General features: G+C 42.7%; 2 protein-coding genes across 2 annotated transcripts; both read left to right on the plus strand.

Moving 5' to 3' along the window:
* The first annotated feature begins 9,119 nt into the window (after nt 1–9,119).
* fabp4b (fatty acid binding protein 4b) lies at nt 9,120–9,942 on the plus strand. The gene is made up of 4 exons (XM_076109108.1): nt 9,120–9,192; nt 9,376–9,551; nt 9,637–9,738; nt 9,889–9,942. The coding sequence occupies exons 1-4, from the start codon at nt 9,120–9,122 to the stop codon at nt 9,940–9,942; spliced, it is 405 nt and encodes a 134-aa protein (XP_075965223.1).
* A 1,642-nt stretch (nt 9,943–11,584) lies between these two features.
* On the plus strand, nt 11,585–14,121 carry fam8a1b (family with sequence similarity 8 member A1b). The gene is made up of 5 exons (XM_076109445.1): nt 11,585–12,056; nt 12,514–12,634; nt 12,728–12,851; nt 13,007–13,146; nt 13,242–14,121. Exons 1-5 carry the CDS (start codon nt 11,615–11,617, stop codon nt 13,384–13,386), a joined length of 972 nt encoding a protein of 323 aa, XP_075965560.1. The 5' UTR covers nt 11,585–11,614; the 3' UTR covers nt 13,387–14,121.
* Nucleotides 14,122–17,894: the final 3,773 nt, after the last annotated feature.

The raw sequence follows: 17,894 nt of genomic DNA on the forward strand, positions 1-17,894 counted from the left end.
TTTGAGCCTGTTAAAATCGAGCTGGCATAGACATAAATCGAGCTGGCAAATGACATAGGCTTTATAAAAAAGGAATAAATAAAAAAAATATCCAATGAACAAGCCTAAAGTCTCAGAGTAAAACTCAGTACTGAAACTCATTTCTGGAATAATTCAAATCAATATTTAAAGTGAATTAAAAGCATGATTTTGAATGCATGTCTTTTAACAGAGAGTATTGAGTCTGAGGCCTGACAGCTCAGGCTGACCAGTAGACTCCTGGCCTCAGGTCCACAGTCTCCCTGCTGAGACCAGTTCATGAGCAACAGGCCCCATTATAGTGGGAGCTCTCTTCTTCTTTAGTGTTGTGGAGGACACACGGCCTATTAGCCGAGTGTGTTGTTCATTGTCTGCTGTCAGCTGTGAGGTTCCACAACAGCATTGATCAGCCGGGAGGCCCAACATTAGTCGGTCAGCGTTGCCAGGCTCTCCTAGGAAACCCCCTCCGCCTCCACCTCCTCCCCAGTCACTGCAAACAGGTCAACTGACTGGCGCAGACAGACCTTCCCAGGGAATCATTCATCCGCTGTGGGTGAAAACAGTGAACCTCGCTCCGCTGTGTATAGTGGGAAAGAGAAACAGACATGTTTTTATAAGCTCAAGCTGCAACTTTAGATGAATGTTTTGCTTGTGAGCTACATTTAAAAAAAAACAACAACATACAAAGGTATAAGCAGCAAAGCATAAGTACTTCACTCTGGATGGGGAGCAGGGTTTGTCGGCAGAAGGTGTGAAAATGTTGACCCCTCTAATATGCTCGGGTCAGAGGGCAAACTATATACAACACGGGAGCTTTTAATGTTTATGTTCCACTGTGTAAATGATACCCTCTGGCTTTTTGTCTAGTATTTATCAGGACGAAAGAGACACACATATATATGCCTCAATAAAAATATATTTATATATAAATACAAGGCAAACGTTTAAAGTGAAAGATAAAATAAAAAACACTTAGTCACATTTTTCTCATGCTTTAATGAACTACTGTTAAGTTCATGTTATGTTGTATATACTAATAAAACCATCATACAGTGGTGGAAAGTAGCAATTGTACATTTATTTAAGTATTGTACTTTTGTACAATTTTACACTGCTTACACTGCTTACATTTTGATGCATGATAATGATCCATATCATAATGATATCCCCGATACCATTTTTATTTTTGACACTTTGTTGTGAAGACTGTACTTTTCCTCAAGTTAACATTTGAATGCAGGACATTTACTTGGCATGTTTATAGAATGGTATTGCTACTTTATTATAACACTGCCATCATATGAGTAGACATATAAAACACATGAAATACCATATAAAAACATCAGCCAAATGTCAGGTCTGGTAAAAGAATGCACTAGAAGCTGGTATAATTCCTGCATCCTGAGCCTGACGTGTCTGGTAAGGCCATCAGTGGGAGCGTGACCCCCCCTGCTGTCTTCCATTCCAGTACCTTGTAGAGCAGCAGCTGTTTCTCTGCTCTGTCCATCAGGTCAGTTGTTAACTTGATGCGTTGGGAGCTAGACAAGTGCAGCTGAGAGCTTGATTTCAGGGAGCAACTGCAGGCCAACACGCTGTTCCCAGAATGTCAGAGGGGTTTCGATGGTGACAGATACAATGTGCAAGCTTCAGTCATTCTGAGAGTGGACGAGCCTTCACACTATCCCGAGCACTGCCCTCCCCTCCCTGTCAGCAGACATTTTCACTGGAAATCATGCCTATACCGTCACCCATTTCATGCATTTCTGCACTCCCATACTCCCATTTGGTTGATTTATAGACCTTAAAATGTGCATAATCCTGTGGTGAAAAACTCCTGAGGCCTGCGCAGTCCCTAACTGGACAACGTTTCTCATCGACTTGTATCTAGCTCTTCACTTCACAAAGTGTGGCGCTTGTGGGAGAGATTTGTATACAAGTCCTCAGGCAGTTTAAGTTCAAGCCCTCTCCTTGCCCTTTACCCCAGACTAAACCATGGCCTTCCCATGTCTCTCTGCTGATAGGCAGCCTTTGGATCGCTTCAGTGTTGTTTATGATGCTATTATGGTAATAGGGCTCTACAGTGCGGCCAGTTCTACAGGACAGCCCGGTTCATGTGGTCTCCATTAAGCAGACACTAACCACTCTCCTCACACCTGACTGTCAAGGTCCTTCACATTAGCCCTGACATTCCTGTGATCCATTAAACATAATTATGAGTTTTCCTTGACTTTTCGACAGTGGAATCACAACATTTTCTCAGCCTCCACTCCGGTTGACTTTCGATGATGTGAAAGAGTGTGTTTGGTTTGTGCTCATTTGTCTGTGAATGCCATGTTTCTATAAATCTTCCACATTTAATAATTTGAACATGCCAGTCTGCTTGTTGACCGTGGGCCTAACTCGGCACCGATTTGAAGAAACCACTGTCAAACCAGTGCCAAGAAGCTAAGAGGTATAAGCAAGTATTTGTTTGAAACTGGCGTGTGCCCAGCTGCCTTCCTCAATCTTCCCCCAGGTTTCCCTTGGTGACTCTTTGTGTGCAAGAGTGCGGCCACAAGAGTGTGTGCTGGTGTGTCTGCATGTGTTTATGTGTGTGTGACCGAGAGTGTGCGAGTGTTTTTAGGAGGTGCTGTTTCCCACAGCCCTGATCTAATTCCGTGGTAACTCAATCTCCGTGTGAGCGATTCCCGGCGAGTGTTCTCCCACCCGTCGACAGTCTCTCTCTGGCTGGCTGAGTGGCTGAGTGTGTCTGACAGAGGCCGGCTCAGTCCCTTTGGACCCCCCCCCCCCCTCCGCCTCCGTCCTACCAACCCTCCCATCAGGATTGATTTACTATGTCAACCGTTGGGGCTGCCGGCAGCAGCGACGCTCGCAGCCGTGCCTGCATCCTGTGTGCACACCATCCTGCCATCTTATACCTGTCACTCAACAACTGCTGCAGTGAAGTTTGCATTTGTGTGTGTGTGTGTGTGTGTGTTAAGGGGGACATCTGGGGGATATTTCAGTGTGTGTGAGATAATGCCTTCTCCTTGCTTTTTTCAAATAGGCCTACATGTAAAAAGGTATTAACTGTGCTGCATAATATACATGTTATATTATATCATATTCATACATTTTATGTAAGACAGCGAAAATGCCACCCATGCTGGTCCTAAATAGCTTGTCTGACTGAGAGAAATGTCTCCCAGACAACTTCCATACAACAATGTTATCCTATGGGCCACAGCTTCCTGTCTGTCCCCTCTGGTTCCAGTCAGCACCCAGGCGGCTATATTGGGCAGGGACCAGACCAGGCCTGAGACCCATTCCCACTGTTTGATTGTAATACACCCGCCTTCTCATTCTTTACTTTCCTGCCTTTGTTGGCATCCAGTCTCCCTGTGCTTTTGGATAGGTAAAGCCAGGGAGGATATGTCGGCTTCCTTGTTTCTTTGTTTAGCAGGAGCTTTTTTTTTTCTGAGGAGGACAGCTCCTCAGGTCATAACACTGACACCAGGATCTCAGTACGGCTGCCAATTACAGGGCTTAGCGTCAATTACAGGGCATGAACGGTATTTGGCAAAAACTTTGAACTCTGATATGGACCGCGTTATGTGTTGGCTTGAAATAAATGTGAATGACCTGAGTCACTCTGGCATAAATAAAAATCTATTTCATTCGTTTTTTTTCCACAATGGCGCACACTCCTTCACAATGGCCCCTGACAATGATATTGTTCATATGGTTTACCAGTATGCTGCCCATTACCAGTTAACTTATGCAAGTCCACAATAGAAGGAAGGCAGATCAGAAGACCGCCTTTCCAAATATGCGCAACAGGAGACAGCACATGATGTCCTCACAGAGAAAAGAGGGCCACGGAGCGAGCTACTTTTAAGGCCACACATTGTGTTGCCACAGGAAAAACATTGTTTGCATATCAATGGAGTGTGTGTGTGTGTGTGTGTGTGTGTGTGTGTTCGTGTGTGTGTGAGGCAAGGTGGGGGGTGTTTGGGCCTCTAATTGAAATGTATCTCCAGCTTTACATCACGCAAAGGGAACCTCATAGGCACTGGCCATATGAATTATTCGTCGAGTCAAGCTGCAGACAATTCCCTCCGTTTTGTGTGTGAGTGCGCAGGACATGATTGGTCACTGCCAGGGCACAACTGAAGAGGCCTGGCTCTAAAAGGTCAACTATCATGTTTCGAGTTAGTACTTTACATCGCCTCGTACAGGTTCTTTGGGGGGCTTTTGTGCAGTTTTTATATTTGCCTGATGCAATTTGGAATCAAAATCTGCAGCAGTGACTGTAATAACTGATATTTTTAGACAGAACCGAGAAACAGAAAAGAGTCAATTTATGGTGTGTCACAAGTTTATAATAATAATAATAAAAAGCCGTCTTTTTTTTTTTTGAATCGGCTCCTTTCCCAGTGGATGCTCTGTGCCAGCTGTCTGCGCTGCAGTAAAGTACTGCTTTCCCAAGCTCCGACCTGTGGGAAAATCTGTTGTGGCCAGTAATTGATTCCGCCCTGCCAGCCCCATTACTCTACACTGCAGTCAAACTGCCAGTGATCTGCAGAAAGCCTGTTAGCACAGCCCCTTTACTCTTTCTCTCTCTCTCTCCTACTCACACAAACATGCATCAGTAACCCACCAAGTCCTGTTAATTCCATCGCTGCTTCTATCTGTCATTATTTTTTTTTATATAATCCACATTCTTTGTGCAATCTTTTAGCCATTTTCACCCTTTTTTTTCTCAATTCATCATGTCTTCATATCAATTGATAATGTCATGGTGATTATGTCACTTTTAATGTTGTCTTCAGACTCACATTAAAACCTTTGAAATGCTGACAACAATAAAAGTATGTTCTATATTCATCTGCCAATATTTCTTTTGAAATGCGTTAAATTGCTTATAAACTATGTAACTGCATCACTGAGCTTAATTTTTAAGTCCTAGCAACCTGCAAATGGCACATTGCACTTGTTACATGCATCTACTGCTTTCTAGTCCAAAGTCATACGTCCATTTGATTCAAAGATGATTTTAATTGACAGGAAAGGTTAGAGGGCACTTGCCAGTTTACCAGGGAGATGTCACAGATATTTATGATATCTGTTATCTTCTTGAAAGGGATGAAAGTCTTGTTTTTTTGGCTGCAGAGCTACACGGCAGCCCCCCCCCCCCCCCCCCCCCCCCCCCCCTCAAAGTGTGTCATGAAATATTAAGTGCAGTCATCTGCTGACATAGGTGACTTAATTGTCACAGCCTAACACTTACCACATGTCTAAATAAAAGTAAGTGCTCCCCCCTTCCAATTAATCTTCAATTAGGGGTGCTGCTCTGTGCCTCTGCTTTTGTGTTTCCCAGTCTCAGCTCAGCAGGTGGGGTATCGGGGGGGGGGGGGGGTCTGTGTGTGTGTGATTGTGTGTACGGGGTTATATGAGGATTATCGGCCTCGGGATGGACACAGGACAGGGATAAAAATTATGTTTTCCGACACATATTGCCATGCCGACTGTCATGCTGTCCCAAGACAATCACTTCTTGCCACGATTACAACAACACTTTGATCACAGCCTATTTAAAGCTTGAGCAGAAAGCATATTTTATTGACCCATAGAAGTGAATCGTTCCATGTGAGATGCAGAGAGACATGAGAGGCCTCAAGCCAAGTGGTTTATCAGGGATTCTCATGACTCTGGAAGGCTTTATATAACTACCAGCTGAGGGCTGCACTTTCCCATGTAGTAAAAGGTCAGGAGGCCGCCCTCTGAGCACTGTGGCAGTTGTTTTTCACACAAGAATTCCAGCCCACTGATGGAGGATCTAAGAGAGCATAAAAGAGGAGCAGAGGACTGTACAGTATGCATCACTATAGCTCCTGGTGAACCCTCCGCCCACTGCCCTCCGCACCCGGTGGCTGTTCCCAATGGGCTGCTCTCCCTGCCCGTCTCCCCGTATCAACAGAACAAGCAGTGTCTCTGTGAGAGGCAGTCCCGACCCCCCTCCCCATCCCCCATGCCCTTGCAGCCCCACCGTCGTTGTGTTGCAAACCAGAAGCCTGAGGCACAGGGAGCGTGTGGGATGAAGGGATGAGAGAGAAGATCAAAGCAGGAAGCATGAAACAGCTCAAAGCACACAAGCAAGAGGCACCTCTCTGACCTCCGCCACACACACACACACACACTCTTCTCTTCATCCTGGCAATGCAGAACATCGGCCTCTGGTTCCCCCTCATCCAGCAGCCGTGCAAAAAGGAAAAGAAGAGAGGGCACGTCGCTCAGGTCGTGTGAGCCTCTCAGCAGATGGTTGGGACCTGCTGGGAACCAGACCTGAACCGACGCACACACACGATTGTGGCTGATCCCTCTTACTCATCAAACTTTGTCTTCCTATCATTCATTTTTACTTGAATGTTAGATTGAATGTTATTTAGTCTACTGCATTATTTTTTATTGGCATTTTGAATGCACATTTTTGTTATTCAAATCTGATGCAACACTTTTTGGGGCTTCCCGGACAAGCCATCAGGAGATCTCCTAAAAATTATGAAATCATCGGTGGGGTTTGATTCAAAAAGTAAATAGATGATTTCTCAACTACAGACCGACATAAAAGACACTGCTGAAAGGCTCTCATAGATCTCTACATTGAAGAAATGTATCCCCTACCTTCGGCAAAGGCTTACCCAGAATAGAGAGGTTATCTTGGAAAGGAAGACTTATACAATCTGAAAATAAGTATTTAGATATTTTGTGCCCTTTTTATTTATTGTACTTTCCGACGCATCACTCCTCTGCCAGATTCTCACTGTGTCCGATTATTGGCTGCAGAGAGCATGCAGGAGCTGAAAGTTCACCATCAACATGATCAGTTGTGACCGCAGTTTTACCTGCCGGCATATAAAGCTGTACTAGGTTTATAACGAGCCCGGTCAGACTTGTGAACTCCCCCTTGGCCCTGAGGATCCTCTCTCCATTATTCATGAGTCCTCAGGTTGGACCCTGGGAACAAGCTGAGCGAGGCCCTGTGTCAATACGAAACACTGGCCGCCACAATGGGCTCTGCCTCCAACTACACTGTTGACAGACACCAACACAAAGGAGCTGAAAGGGGTCCCCCTCCGTTCTCACACACACTGAAGAATGAGTCAGTGTGCTGCCGCTCAGAGCTGTGTTTGTACAGTATATACAGCTTTTGTCCATGGCCACTGTTCTCCCATCAATAGGGGCTGAAGTGTTGATGAAAACCATGGAGGGAAGGACTTGTCTGTGGCTGCCAATAAGAGTTCATGTTCATTAGATGGGCCCTGCGCCTGCTGGAGGGCACCTGTACGTACCCCTGGTGACAGAACAACAACTAATCGGCATCAACAACATTCCATGATATATCACAGCCCGGCCTCTTTGACTGTCACATCATCACTGCCTGTCATTAGGTTAATGAATAATAGATGCATTTGGACCATGAAATCAAATATTGCAGCCATGTGACAGTCCCTTTAAGGCCTTTCTATATGGCATGCATTGATTTCAGTTTCTCTGGTTTCATATTGACGGCTCATTTTGCATTATACATCAAGCATCTGCCGTGATAAAAGGATGCATCCACCTCAAAGGGGATGTCATGTATGTTATACCCATGCTCTTGGACAGTTCAATTAATATTAATAAGAATTAGCATATCTCATCAACGGCTAGAAACAATAGCACTAAATGATGATGGCATGCTGAACCTGGAGCCATAGTAACTCATTTAGGAGTGCAAGAAAACTTCTTCTTTTTAGAGTGAACAGGACAAAAATGGGCTCTCAGGGGACATTTCACTGCACTAACTGAGTAGCTATTTAAACTAAATAGCTACTCAAACAGCAGAAGGAGAAGATAAACTTGATACATTTTTGATTTTGTGTTTTTGGTTTCATGCAAATTTAGCTCACTTGCCCTTTTGGTATGTTAAGAATATTGGGTTGCATTTTTTTTAAAAGGCCACGTATAAGGTCTAATGGTATTACTGAAACCATTGGGAGGCAGTACATGAAGGTTTGACATTCAGAAACAAATCCACAGATATCTGATCGTTTTCTGCTACAGTGTTGTAACCTTACGTTTTGCAATTCTTGTTGAATGTCACGCAGTTGAGTTGTAAATGCATTGTACGTCCTCTAATAAAGTCTGAAAATACACATGAGGAATGAACATAGATACAATGACAAAAGATGAACTTTTTTGGAGATCCATTCCAACACTAACATATTTTACAAAGTGTGTTAGAACTATTTTTATTTGCTTTTCACAGGCGCCATCTACTGGTCGGAACCAGTATTACCATTCAGACGGAGAGGGAGTGGTGCTGTTCACTGTTTGGTGGCACAATAAGAATCAGGATCAGCTTTAATGGTCAAATGTGAACACAATTAAGTATTTTGTTGCTCTCAAAATACAGTACAAAAATACACTCAATGGACTCACAAGGTGAAATTTTAGACCGATTTGTTTAGAATAAAAATGTGTATTCTGTTGCAATTGTGAGGGAAGACGCTACAACAACATACTATGTATGTCACATTAAATCTGTGTTGTAATTTAAATATCTTACTCTTAATAGGTATATTTCACATACCTAAAGTTAGCTATTGTTTTCGTATTATAAATGGATTTTTCTAATGCATTTATATTATTCTTTTTTTCGATTTGAGTAATTAATACAATTTAAATTTTCCATTGTTTATTTAATTCTCATTTTTGCTGTCACTGTTCATATAAATTCGTCTGCATCTTTCCTTCTGCAGGGGCGACACGCAACAACAAATCCACTTTCTCACCCCTTCAGTTAATGCTGAAGTCAGCAGACTCCGGCTAAACTCACATTTTTCACTCCTATCAAACGCATCATGAAAATCAGATTTAAAAGACACGCCCCCTAATCCGCTCGTTCCCCAGCGCCCGATCTTGATTGGTCTGCCCTGAATCAAGCACGTGTTTAACCAGGCATTAAATATGCAATTTGGCCTGAATGTCAGTCTCTCTCTGCGCTTTACCGGTGAAACCAGAGGCCCTGCATTATCTCGTGTTTCTGTAGCAGACTGATATTACGCTTCTTCGACATCATGGTTGATCAGTTTGTTGGGACCTGGACTCTAACTGCCAGCGAGAACTTTGATGAATACATGAAAGCGATCGGTAGGTATCCTATGCACTTTGTGAATTGAGGATGATGTGAAGCGTTCAAAGTCTAAAGGCAAAGGTGGGAGACTCTGCAACATGTTAAGATATCTTCCAAGCAGATCACTTTAATTCATAGCATCATTAGCACATGCACGAGACATCTAACAGCATCTTGCTTAACCCTCCGTTGTGCTGAAGGCGTGGGCTTCGCCACCCGGCAAATGGGCAACATGGCGAAGCCCAACCTGGTGATCAGCGTGGACGATGCTGGGCTCATTTCAATGAAGGCTGAAACCACGTTCAAGACCACAACGATCAAATTCAAGCTGAGCGAAGAATTCGACGAGACGACGGCCGACGGCCGAACGACCAAGGTGGGTTCATCGTTTTTGTGTCGGCCTCATTTGATTTTATGCACTCTTAAATTATCGCTTCTGACAGCCACGCGTGATTTTTCAGACCATCATCACTCTTGAGAATGGCAAACTTGTGCAACAACAGACATGGGATGGAAAGAAAACGACACTAGAACGAGAGCTTCAAGATGGAAAAATGACAGCTGTGAGTAATTAATTGATTGAGCAACAATGCTTTTATGTAGTTTGGATGGTGTTTTCCTAATGTTAAGATGCTTGCATATTTAAAAAAAAGAAGAAGCTTGTCCTTGGTTTATAATGTAAGATTTCTAATATTGAAACATTGTCTCAACAGAAATGTGTCATGGATGACGTGGTTGCAGTGAGGACCTATGAGAAAGAAGCTTAATTACCAGACCCTGAATGCACCAAGCTATTGCCAATAAAGTCTGAACTGTGACACTTCAATCTGTGGAAGAGTTGTGCATTATTAGATCAGCAAAATGTTGTGTTTTTAGTTTGTCCTCTTTAATGGACCATATGGTCTTTATGAGAGATTAATTGCTAGTACATATTTACTGGGGGGGGCCTGATGTCACACTTTTTGAAACTACTCTAATTGCCTCATAGCTAATTAACTGAGGTCCTGAATTTACAAGAACATTTCGTCTCAAATAAGACTGACTTTAGTTTTCAAATGATACTCGTGTGCTCATTTTTCTTAATGTAAATTGAGCCCCAATGCATGTTATGTCATAGGCATGTTGGGGTTGGTATTTCACATTCAGATACAATGGCCAGCTAACAAAAGAGAGGAAAAAACCCTTAAGTTAGTCTTATAATCTTTAAAGCTTTTAGACATGGGGTGGGGGCTTAACAGAGGCTTTTTGTTCAAACAATGAAAAGCGACCTGCCACATCAGAGCAGTCCTCATGACAAGGATGTTGATGACTGGGGAGGTGGGAAGGCCAAATCCCTGCTTGGGGTTGGAGTATAGTGACCTCTAGTTTGAGCCAGGCCCCTCTTGTCTGGGATGCACAGACGTGGAGTTCAAGCAAGTGCACATCATTTGTGTTAATTAGGGTTCTTTTGGGGCAGTAGGTTGAGGCCCAAATTCTCTAAAAGATTTCCAGGCTTTAGCAAACGATTGTGACCCCGGGTTGTGCTCGGGCAACAATGAGCGCCAACTAATGAAAAGCCCTCACAAACATTGTTAAAGTGCAGTTTGCACAAGTCTTGGGAACACAATCTATGAATGTTTGGATATATACAATTTCATTTTTTTTACTCAACTTAAATGGTTTTGTAGAAATTCACATGCTTGAGAGAATTTGCGAAAGACGTTCATTCCTCCCAAACTGGCTTACTCTTTAGATTTCTGAATACCCTATTGTTAGGATTAAGCTTACTCTGTAGTGTGTGGGTGAAGGCTTTAAGAAGCAGACCTTTTAAATTAGTTTACCCCTTTAAACAATCTCAGCATGAGTTGTTTGACTTGGCTGCTTTGTTAAATGGCCCAGTGGCTATGCATTGAATAGATTTAAGGCAATGACACTGGATCCGTTTGTTAGAATTAATCATTTAATTTTACACATGAAAATAAGAAATTGCTTAAAGTGGTCTCAAACTGCTTCAGTCTAACATACTCGCATGTGAAGCTGCAACCAGCAAATGTCTACATCAATAAGGTACTAAAATTGTTTTAAGTACAAGGCTGAAACGTTTTCCTGCATTACTTAATTTGAATTATTACATAATGTGAGTTTGAAGACAGCAAACGTCATCTCACGGCTGCATCCATCCCACAGAAAGGCTGACTCCTTGCGGTTGTGTCTTGGAATAGCAGTTACTGATTGGACAGTACCATTATATTCTAACTGGGGGGGGGAGGGGGTCGCCTTTTGACGTGAAATGGACAATACAGGACAATAATTAAATATGTAGGAATATTACATTTATTTTAAATGAATATACTTCCTAACAATGACATTTTCTTGATCATAACGCTGACTTTCCAGTTGTCTTCGTCCAGATGCAATGACCGAAATGACGTCGTGCATGACGCTACGCCAACATCAAACATGGCTGACGAAGAAAACACAAACATGGAAAAGAATAAGGAAAAGAATAAACCTTTTGCAAACTCTGTAAAGCCACTGGTTGACGGGGTTACCCAAAGAATAGGCCACCAGAACAATGTCGAAGGCAAAAAAGACGCCGGTGAGAGCCGCTCCACTACGGAATACTGCGAGAAGCTGCAGGGGTGGATGTGGCAGTACTACACTGGACATGTCAACTGGCAGAGCTGGATGGCGGCGTCAGCCATGTCCTACCCGTATTATTTACAGTCAGACAGTGGGACGACAACGCTTGACATTCACTCCCAGAACTGGTATAACGGCCCCTTTGGGCTTCCGTTGTCGCCTTATCAAGCTGCGGTCACCTCCCGGTCGGGTGAAGCCGCAGGCGGGGCTGCAGTGGTCGCTCAGCAGCCGCAGGAGAATGGAAATGCACAGAGACCAGGTAAAAGCTGCTGGCTGTGCGTTGACCGACAGCTCTCCAGGTTGTCAAAAATGTGATGTTGCAGACAACCAAAGATACAATGCTACAAAGACTCCAGAGTCATCTTATTCTTAACACATAGTTGTATAATGTAGATGGAGGTCTGTGCCGTCACGTGTACAGGTGGACTCCAACTTCCGGCCTGCATTTATTATGTAGGCTACAGGTTACAATATGCACCCTGGTGTGTAAACATATGAGTTACAGGTACATATATTTGTACCATAAACCATACCAATCAACGTGAGCATAAGCATACAAAATGATGCTTTGGATTTGATCGCATTATTGACCTGGCAGCACATATGAGAATAGGAAGGTTTTGCAATGGCATGTTTAACAATTACACACAGGTGTAATTTTGGGGTGTTTGGCAATATAGTTTTACCTGCTTGGCTGCTTTTCTCCTTCTCTCCAGGCCGAGAGTATAGCATTCCTTCCCCTCTCCAAAGACTCCTGGCTGAGATGGTGGATTTCTTCATACTGTTTTTCATCAAAGCAACCATAATCATCAGTATTATGCATCTGAGTGGAATCAAGTGAGCTTCCTTCATTTCCTTAGTGCTGGTCTGTAACTGTAATTGAATAAAAAAAAAAAACTCTCTTGATTGATACTTCACGGTGCTTTTCAGGGATGTTTCCAAGTTCGCCATGCATTTCATAGTGGAGGAAATAGATGAGGACACGTCAATGGAGGAGCTACAGAAAATGATGCTTGTTGCACTTGTGTACCGGGTATTAGTGTGTATTTATGAGGTGAGCATCCATATAAAGGTTTCCCCACATATTAATACAGGTAAGGTGAGGCAACAAACAGTGGTCTCAACCTTAACTGTCAACTGTTTCTTTGTAAATTTTGGAAAGGCCCCCATTGCAGTTAAGTGACAGCTCCTACACCATTCTCCCTTCAGATTGTGTGCATTTGGGGAGCAGGAGGAGCCACTCCAGGGAAGTTTCTCGTTGGACTCAGAGTCGTTACGTGTGACTCATCGGTTCTGGTTCAACCTAACAGGGTGCTTGTTGTGCCAGCAACTAACGTCTCTCTGTCTGCGTGAGTAGATCATTTTCGGAAGTGTCTTAACGAACGTGACCCAGTATCTCTCTCCTGTGTGTATTGTAACCACAGTCTCTGTTCTCCCTCTATAGATCAACTGTCCGGGCCTTGAACAAGAACTTTTCAATCGCCTTCTTTTTCCCGGCCTTCATCACCCTTCTGTTCTTCCAGCACAACAGGACTGTGTATGATATGGTAGCTGGTACAATTGTTGTCAAGCGCTCCAGGATCAGATGACGCAGAAGAACCCAGATGAGAGTACTACTACAACAATACTGAGGAAGCACTGTGTGTGTCCGTGTGTGTTTTTTCTTTTCCTTTTTAAATGCCTGCAGAACTCAGACATCAACCTTTCGAGGTATCGTCCGAACACGGAGGAGCGTTGAGACGGTTGCAGACAGTTTGATACACATCAGTATGAACAATTTCAGTTCCCTACAACCTGGGTTGGGTTTGTTTCCAACACATACTGTATTTCTGCATGTATTCCTACATGCTACTCTCACAAACTGTTTCTGTGCCAAACTGATGCCTCCTTTGAAGACAGGAATGACGATGGTGTACGCCACCATTTCATTAACACAACATTTGCCTCTTTTTAAACACTAAACTTCCAGATTAAGGATAATGTCCCGTATCACTCCGTATTGAAGTTGCTGATCATGTATTCATAATAGTATACCTTCAGTATCTCTTTGTATTAAAATGTTGTCTTAAGAATTGTACACTCAGACCTTTTTAATTTTGAGTTGTTGACCGTCATCACTGCAGGAGTGATGCCTCGTGAACAGCTGTTTCAGATGCTGGAATGCAAATGTATCAAAAGGAAATGTTAACCCGATCGCACCTGATCTTCCTTTTACTCGGACAGCATGTGTGTGACTTAAAAGTTAATATATGACACATTTTATGTGATTAACTTTTTTTTTTTTGCATTTAAGAAGATTAAATGAAACCACCACTATTGCGCTGCATGTTTGAGGTGTCCGTCTTTTAGCGGTTTGTCTGCTATTTGATAATTCTTCCAATGTTTTTGATACGAATTAAGTGGCTTCATGTTTAACTTCGGCTGCATTGACTCATGTGATTGGTGCATATATCAGTTTATGTTAGGACTACGGTTTTACTTTGTATGCCAACACTTTATTAGGAAAAAAGTTCTTATGCCATAAAAAGTATGCTAGTCAGAGAGACACAGAGGGGTGGATAAATGAAGACACTTGATATGTGCAGAATCTTCCATACGGGGTGTGAAGGGTCGCTGAATAGTTCGATGAATGTCACTAAATCTCAATCTTAAACCTTTGGGAGATTTTGGACTGACTTTTTGAGAACAATGCTCAAAACACCAAAGAAGCAAATACATTTTTTGAAAGGTCTCCACCAGAGTTATTGTATAATTCATTTAAAGGTGCATTGAAGCTGCTCTGGAAGCGTGTGGCGCCAACCGCTTAAGAGACTATATGATGGATCTTCATTTACTTCACCACCCGTTATGTTTTCCACAGTAAGTTTGTCCAAAACTCTACTTCCTCAGTAAAATCTTGTGAATATATTCCACTCCAATTTCTTTAAGAATGTCTGATATGTATTTATTTTTTTTTGTTAAATATATAATCAAAAATAACCTTGTAACATAGAAATTGAATCATCACTTTCGTTTTAGTCACAGGAGTTTGGCTCCACCCAGTGTACGTTTGATGGTCATACAGACCACTCTGTTTGATGCATCATGCTGAATAAGCCCACAGCACTGTGAACTGCATACAATATTTAAAACAAAAAAAAATCTCTTTGTGTGATCCTAAGTTATCATCACACAAAGTAGATTACAGTCAACCGGCTGCCCAGAAAACGAGTGATTCTATAATTCATTGAGGGACGGCCTGAATCAACTCAAGACATTTCTCTTTTCTGGCACGTCACCTATACTTGGAGAGGACTGTTGAAGCTCCAACTATTGGCAAAGTGTTGACGTGGCGATTGTGTTAGGCCCACTAAGTGGCAGCTTCAGCTGACAGCCACAGATGGTACTCCCAGATTACAGAGCGACCCCCCCACCCCACACACACACACACACACACGCTGCTGTCGTGCACCATGCCATTACTGCAGGCGACGGAATAATATAACTTGTATTGTAAAGGGCTTTACCGAGGAACAGAAGAGTGTGAGCAGACACTACCCAGCACCATTACTGCACTGATGAGTGAGGAGTTGAAGCATGTTTATAATCTATTTTTGTGTCGACGTGATCTGGCTCGTGTCCAAAGGGAATGTGCAGGAAGAAGATTTTAGAAAAGCTCAAGGGAACAATTATCACTACAATTTATGACAGACCTTTGTGTGAAACTACCTAATGTTGCAATAGACCTCACAATCCTTGTAGTGAGTTAACAAACAGCATTCAGTTATTATTAAAACACTATAATCCTTTATTTAAATCACAGTAAGATCATCCTTGTGTGGCTCTAATGATGGCAGTGCTGACAATTGATTCCCTCTATTGCCATCGACTGTAAGAATGAATGTGAGGTCCATTAATCAAATGGCTTACACCCTAGACTAAGGAGGTGAACTCAGACATAAATGAGTGCGAAGAGGTGAGTGTATTCAACTCTAAAACACTCTCTTTAATTCCCCATATTCTGTCATATCCTCATATTTTCGTTGTCTGTTGTTTGAAGCCATGCTTGTGTTGAGGTGGAAAACTTCTCAGAGGAATGCAAGGCCGCACGTCTCCCGCTGCTGCTATCTTTCGTCAGCAGAGTCGTACCAAAAATCAGCTGGATCCGGTTTATAATCAAAAAAAGTCTGAATTACACTATCGATAGAAATATGTTTCATGAACCAGAGATCAAATAAATTCCTCCACACAGTCCAGCCAAGCTAGTTAGCTGTCGAGAGGTCCCAAGTGATCTAATTCTTCTTCTGTGAAACAATGTCCCTTGTTTGTCCGAAAGTTTCAAATGTCCATTATCAGCTCAGTGATTGGCTGAAATCCAATAGTCTCCTCCTGGCTTCAGACACGATAGTCCGTCCCCCTCACTGACCACTTCCTGTTGACGGTGTCTCTGCATGCTCAGCTTATCACCTCATATGATCATCTTCTGAAAAGCCTCACTCAAACCCCTCTCTGTCCCTTATGGCTCAAAACATTCAGTGACTATTCTTTTTAGTTTAATACATTCAATGATTATGCTTTTATAGTTCAACACTTCTATAAGTAAATATATTGTAAACATATAATACACTCCATCAGTAAATATATTGTGACATTTAATATCCACCACTAGGGGTGCCATTAATCACACTGAGAATGCTGCTAAACTTTAATTCCTCACACTTGACAGCTCTAGTCCCTTGCTGCCACATGGCGTGCCATATGGCATTGAGTTGGTGAGGTGTCCAGCCTGAGTTCCTGGCTGCCACCCTTTCTGGCTCTTTTAACAAGGGAGTCATCTACAGGCAGCGTGAAGGGCTCACAGCTTTCTCTGACAGCCATGTGTCTGTGTGTGAACAGGGCCACGTAGGGCAGAGGGGTAAGGAAAACAGTCTGGGCTCCAGTGGACCAAAATATTCTCTGTGAATGATACAGGGTGCTGTCCTTAAAGTCATTATTCATCATTATAAGTACTAAAATGGCAGCTGACACACAGACACACGTACACACAGCAGGCTCCAGGTTTTTATTGCAGTCGTGGAAAGGTGCTGTGAACTGTGAGCTGCACAGCGTCGTTGTTTCTTCCAGTGTGTCGGTGCCTGATGGTATTCCTCTCAAGTGGAGTCAGTAATTACAGGCTGTCTGGGTTCTGCCTGAGTGGAGAGGGATGTTGATGAAGAGGAGACCTGTTGACTGGGGAGGGATGCGAACGCCTGCTCCAATGCTAGAGATGCCACGGGGGACAAACACATGTAGAAATGGGCACATTTGTACACATTTTAAATTTGTGTTATGCTTATGCAGACTTTTGGGACTAAATGCCATTTACATGCATTGATAATGTTATTTGATAGTTTTTATTTATAAGGGACTGTACTAGAAGTATTGTGTAAAAGGGTTGTGTGTTTTTTTTATTTTTGCTGAGGAAAGGATTCAGATTTCTTTTGGAATCCAGATTTAGATTTTCTTTTAGTCTTCACTTGAGCGGCGGCCTGTACCAGGTTCAGTATAAGTCACTTTAGAGTAGACGGTGGTAATAACTGTTGGGATGCACTGTTCTATGTTCGCCATATATTCTAATGTGAAATGTGATGAATGTTGTGAAAAGTGTTGTCCCATTCACATATTAGAGTTAGAAATAGGACACTGGTTAATAGATGGGTCACAATGTTATGTTATTTTTAGATATTAGGGAGGAGTGTGTTGTAGTTCTAAATCAAGGGGAGGGTCCACTGAAAAGTTTCACAAAGCTGGGGAGGGCCTCGCTTTTTGAAAAAAGTCCTCACCCTAATTACATTCATGCAGTCCCTAAGCCAATTTGTAGACATCACATCTGCACTGTACTATTCGGGATGTACTCCCATTTACATTGCCGATAAATTATGAATGAACTCATTTCTAGGAAAGTGAATAAATAAGATTGAGTGCGATACAAATACACTTTTTTTCCAGAGTAGTATACGCTGCCTGTGCTGGAGTTCATTTTGCCTGCCAAAATAGATGTGAATATGAAGTGAGTACAAATTCAAGATGAGTGATGCAGAAGTAAAAAGAGAGACTGTGAGTGTGTATGCATGATGAG

Source organism: Anarhichas minor, unplaced genomic scaffold (genome assembly GCF_050575085.1).
Source record: "Anarhichas minor isolate MPS153535 unplaced genomic scaffold, ASM5057508v1 ptg000041l, whole genome shotgun sequence".
Taxonomy (NCBI): Eukaryota; Metazoa; Chordata; class Actinopteri; order Perciformes; family Anarhichadidae; genus Anarhichas; species Anarhichas minor.

What these genes read in the sequence shown, in the direction of transcription:
- fabp4b (XM_076109108.1), top strand. Translation starts at nt 9,120, where the DNA reads ATGGTTGATCAGTTTGTTGGGACCTGGACTCTAACTGCCAGCGAGAAC. An exon ending in CCGACGGCCGAACGACCAAG is followed by an intron (nt 9,552 to 9,636) that starts GTGGGTTCATCG and finishes GTGATTTTTCAG; the next exon opens with ACCATCATCACTCTTGAGAA. An exon ending in AAGATGGAAAAATGACAGCT is followed by an intron (nt 9,739 to 9,888) that starts GTGAGTAATTAA and finishes TTGTCTCAACAG; the next exon opens with AAATGTGTCATGGATGACGT.
- fam8a1b (XM_076109445.1), top strand. Translation starts at nt 11,615, where the DNA reads ATGGCTGACGAAGAAAACACAAACATGGAAAAGAATAAGGAAAAGAAT. An exon ending in TGGAAATGCACAGAGACCAG is followed by an intron (nt 12,057 to 12,513) that starts GTAAAAGCTGCT and finishes CCTTCTCTCCAG; the next exon opens with GCCGAGAGTATAGCATTCCT. An exon ending in ACTAACGTCTCTCTGTCTGC is followed by an intron (nt 13,147 to 13,241) that starts GTGAGTAGATCA and finishes CTCCCTCTATAG; the next exon opens with ATCAACTGTCCGGGCCTTGA.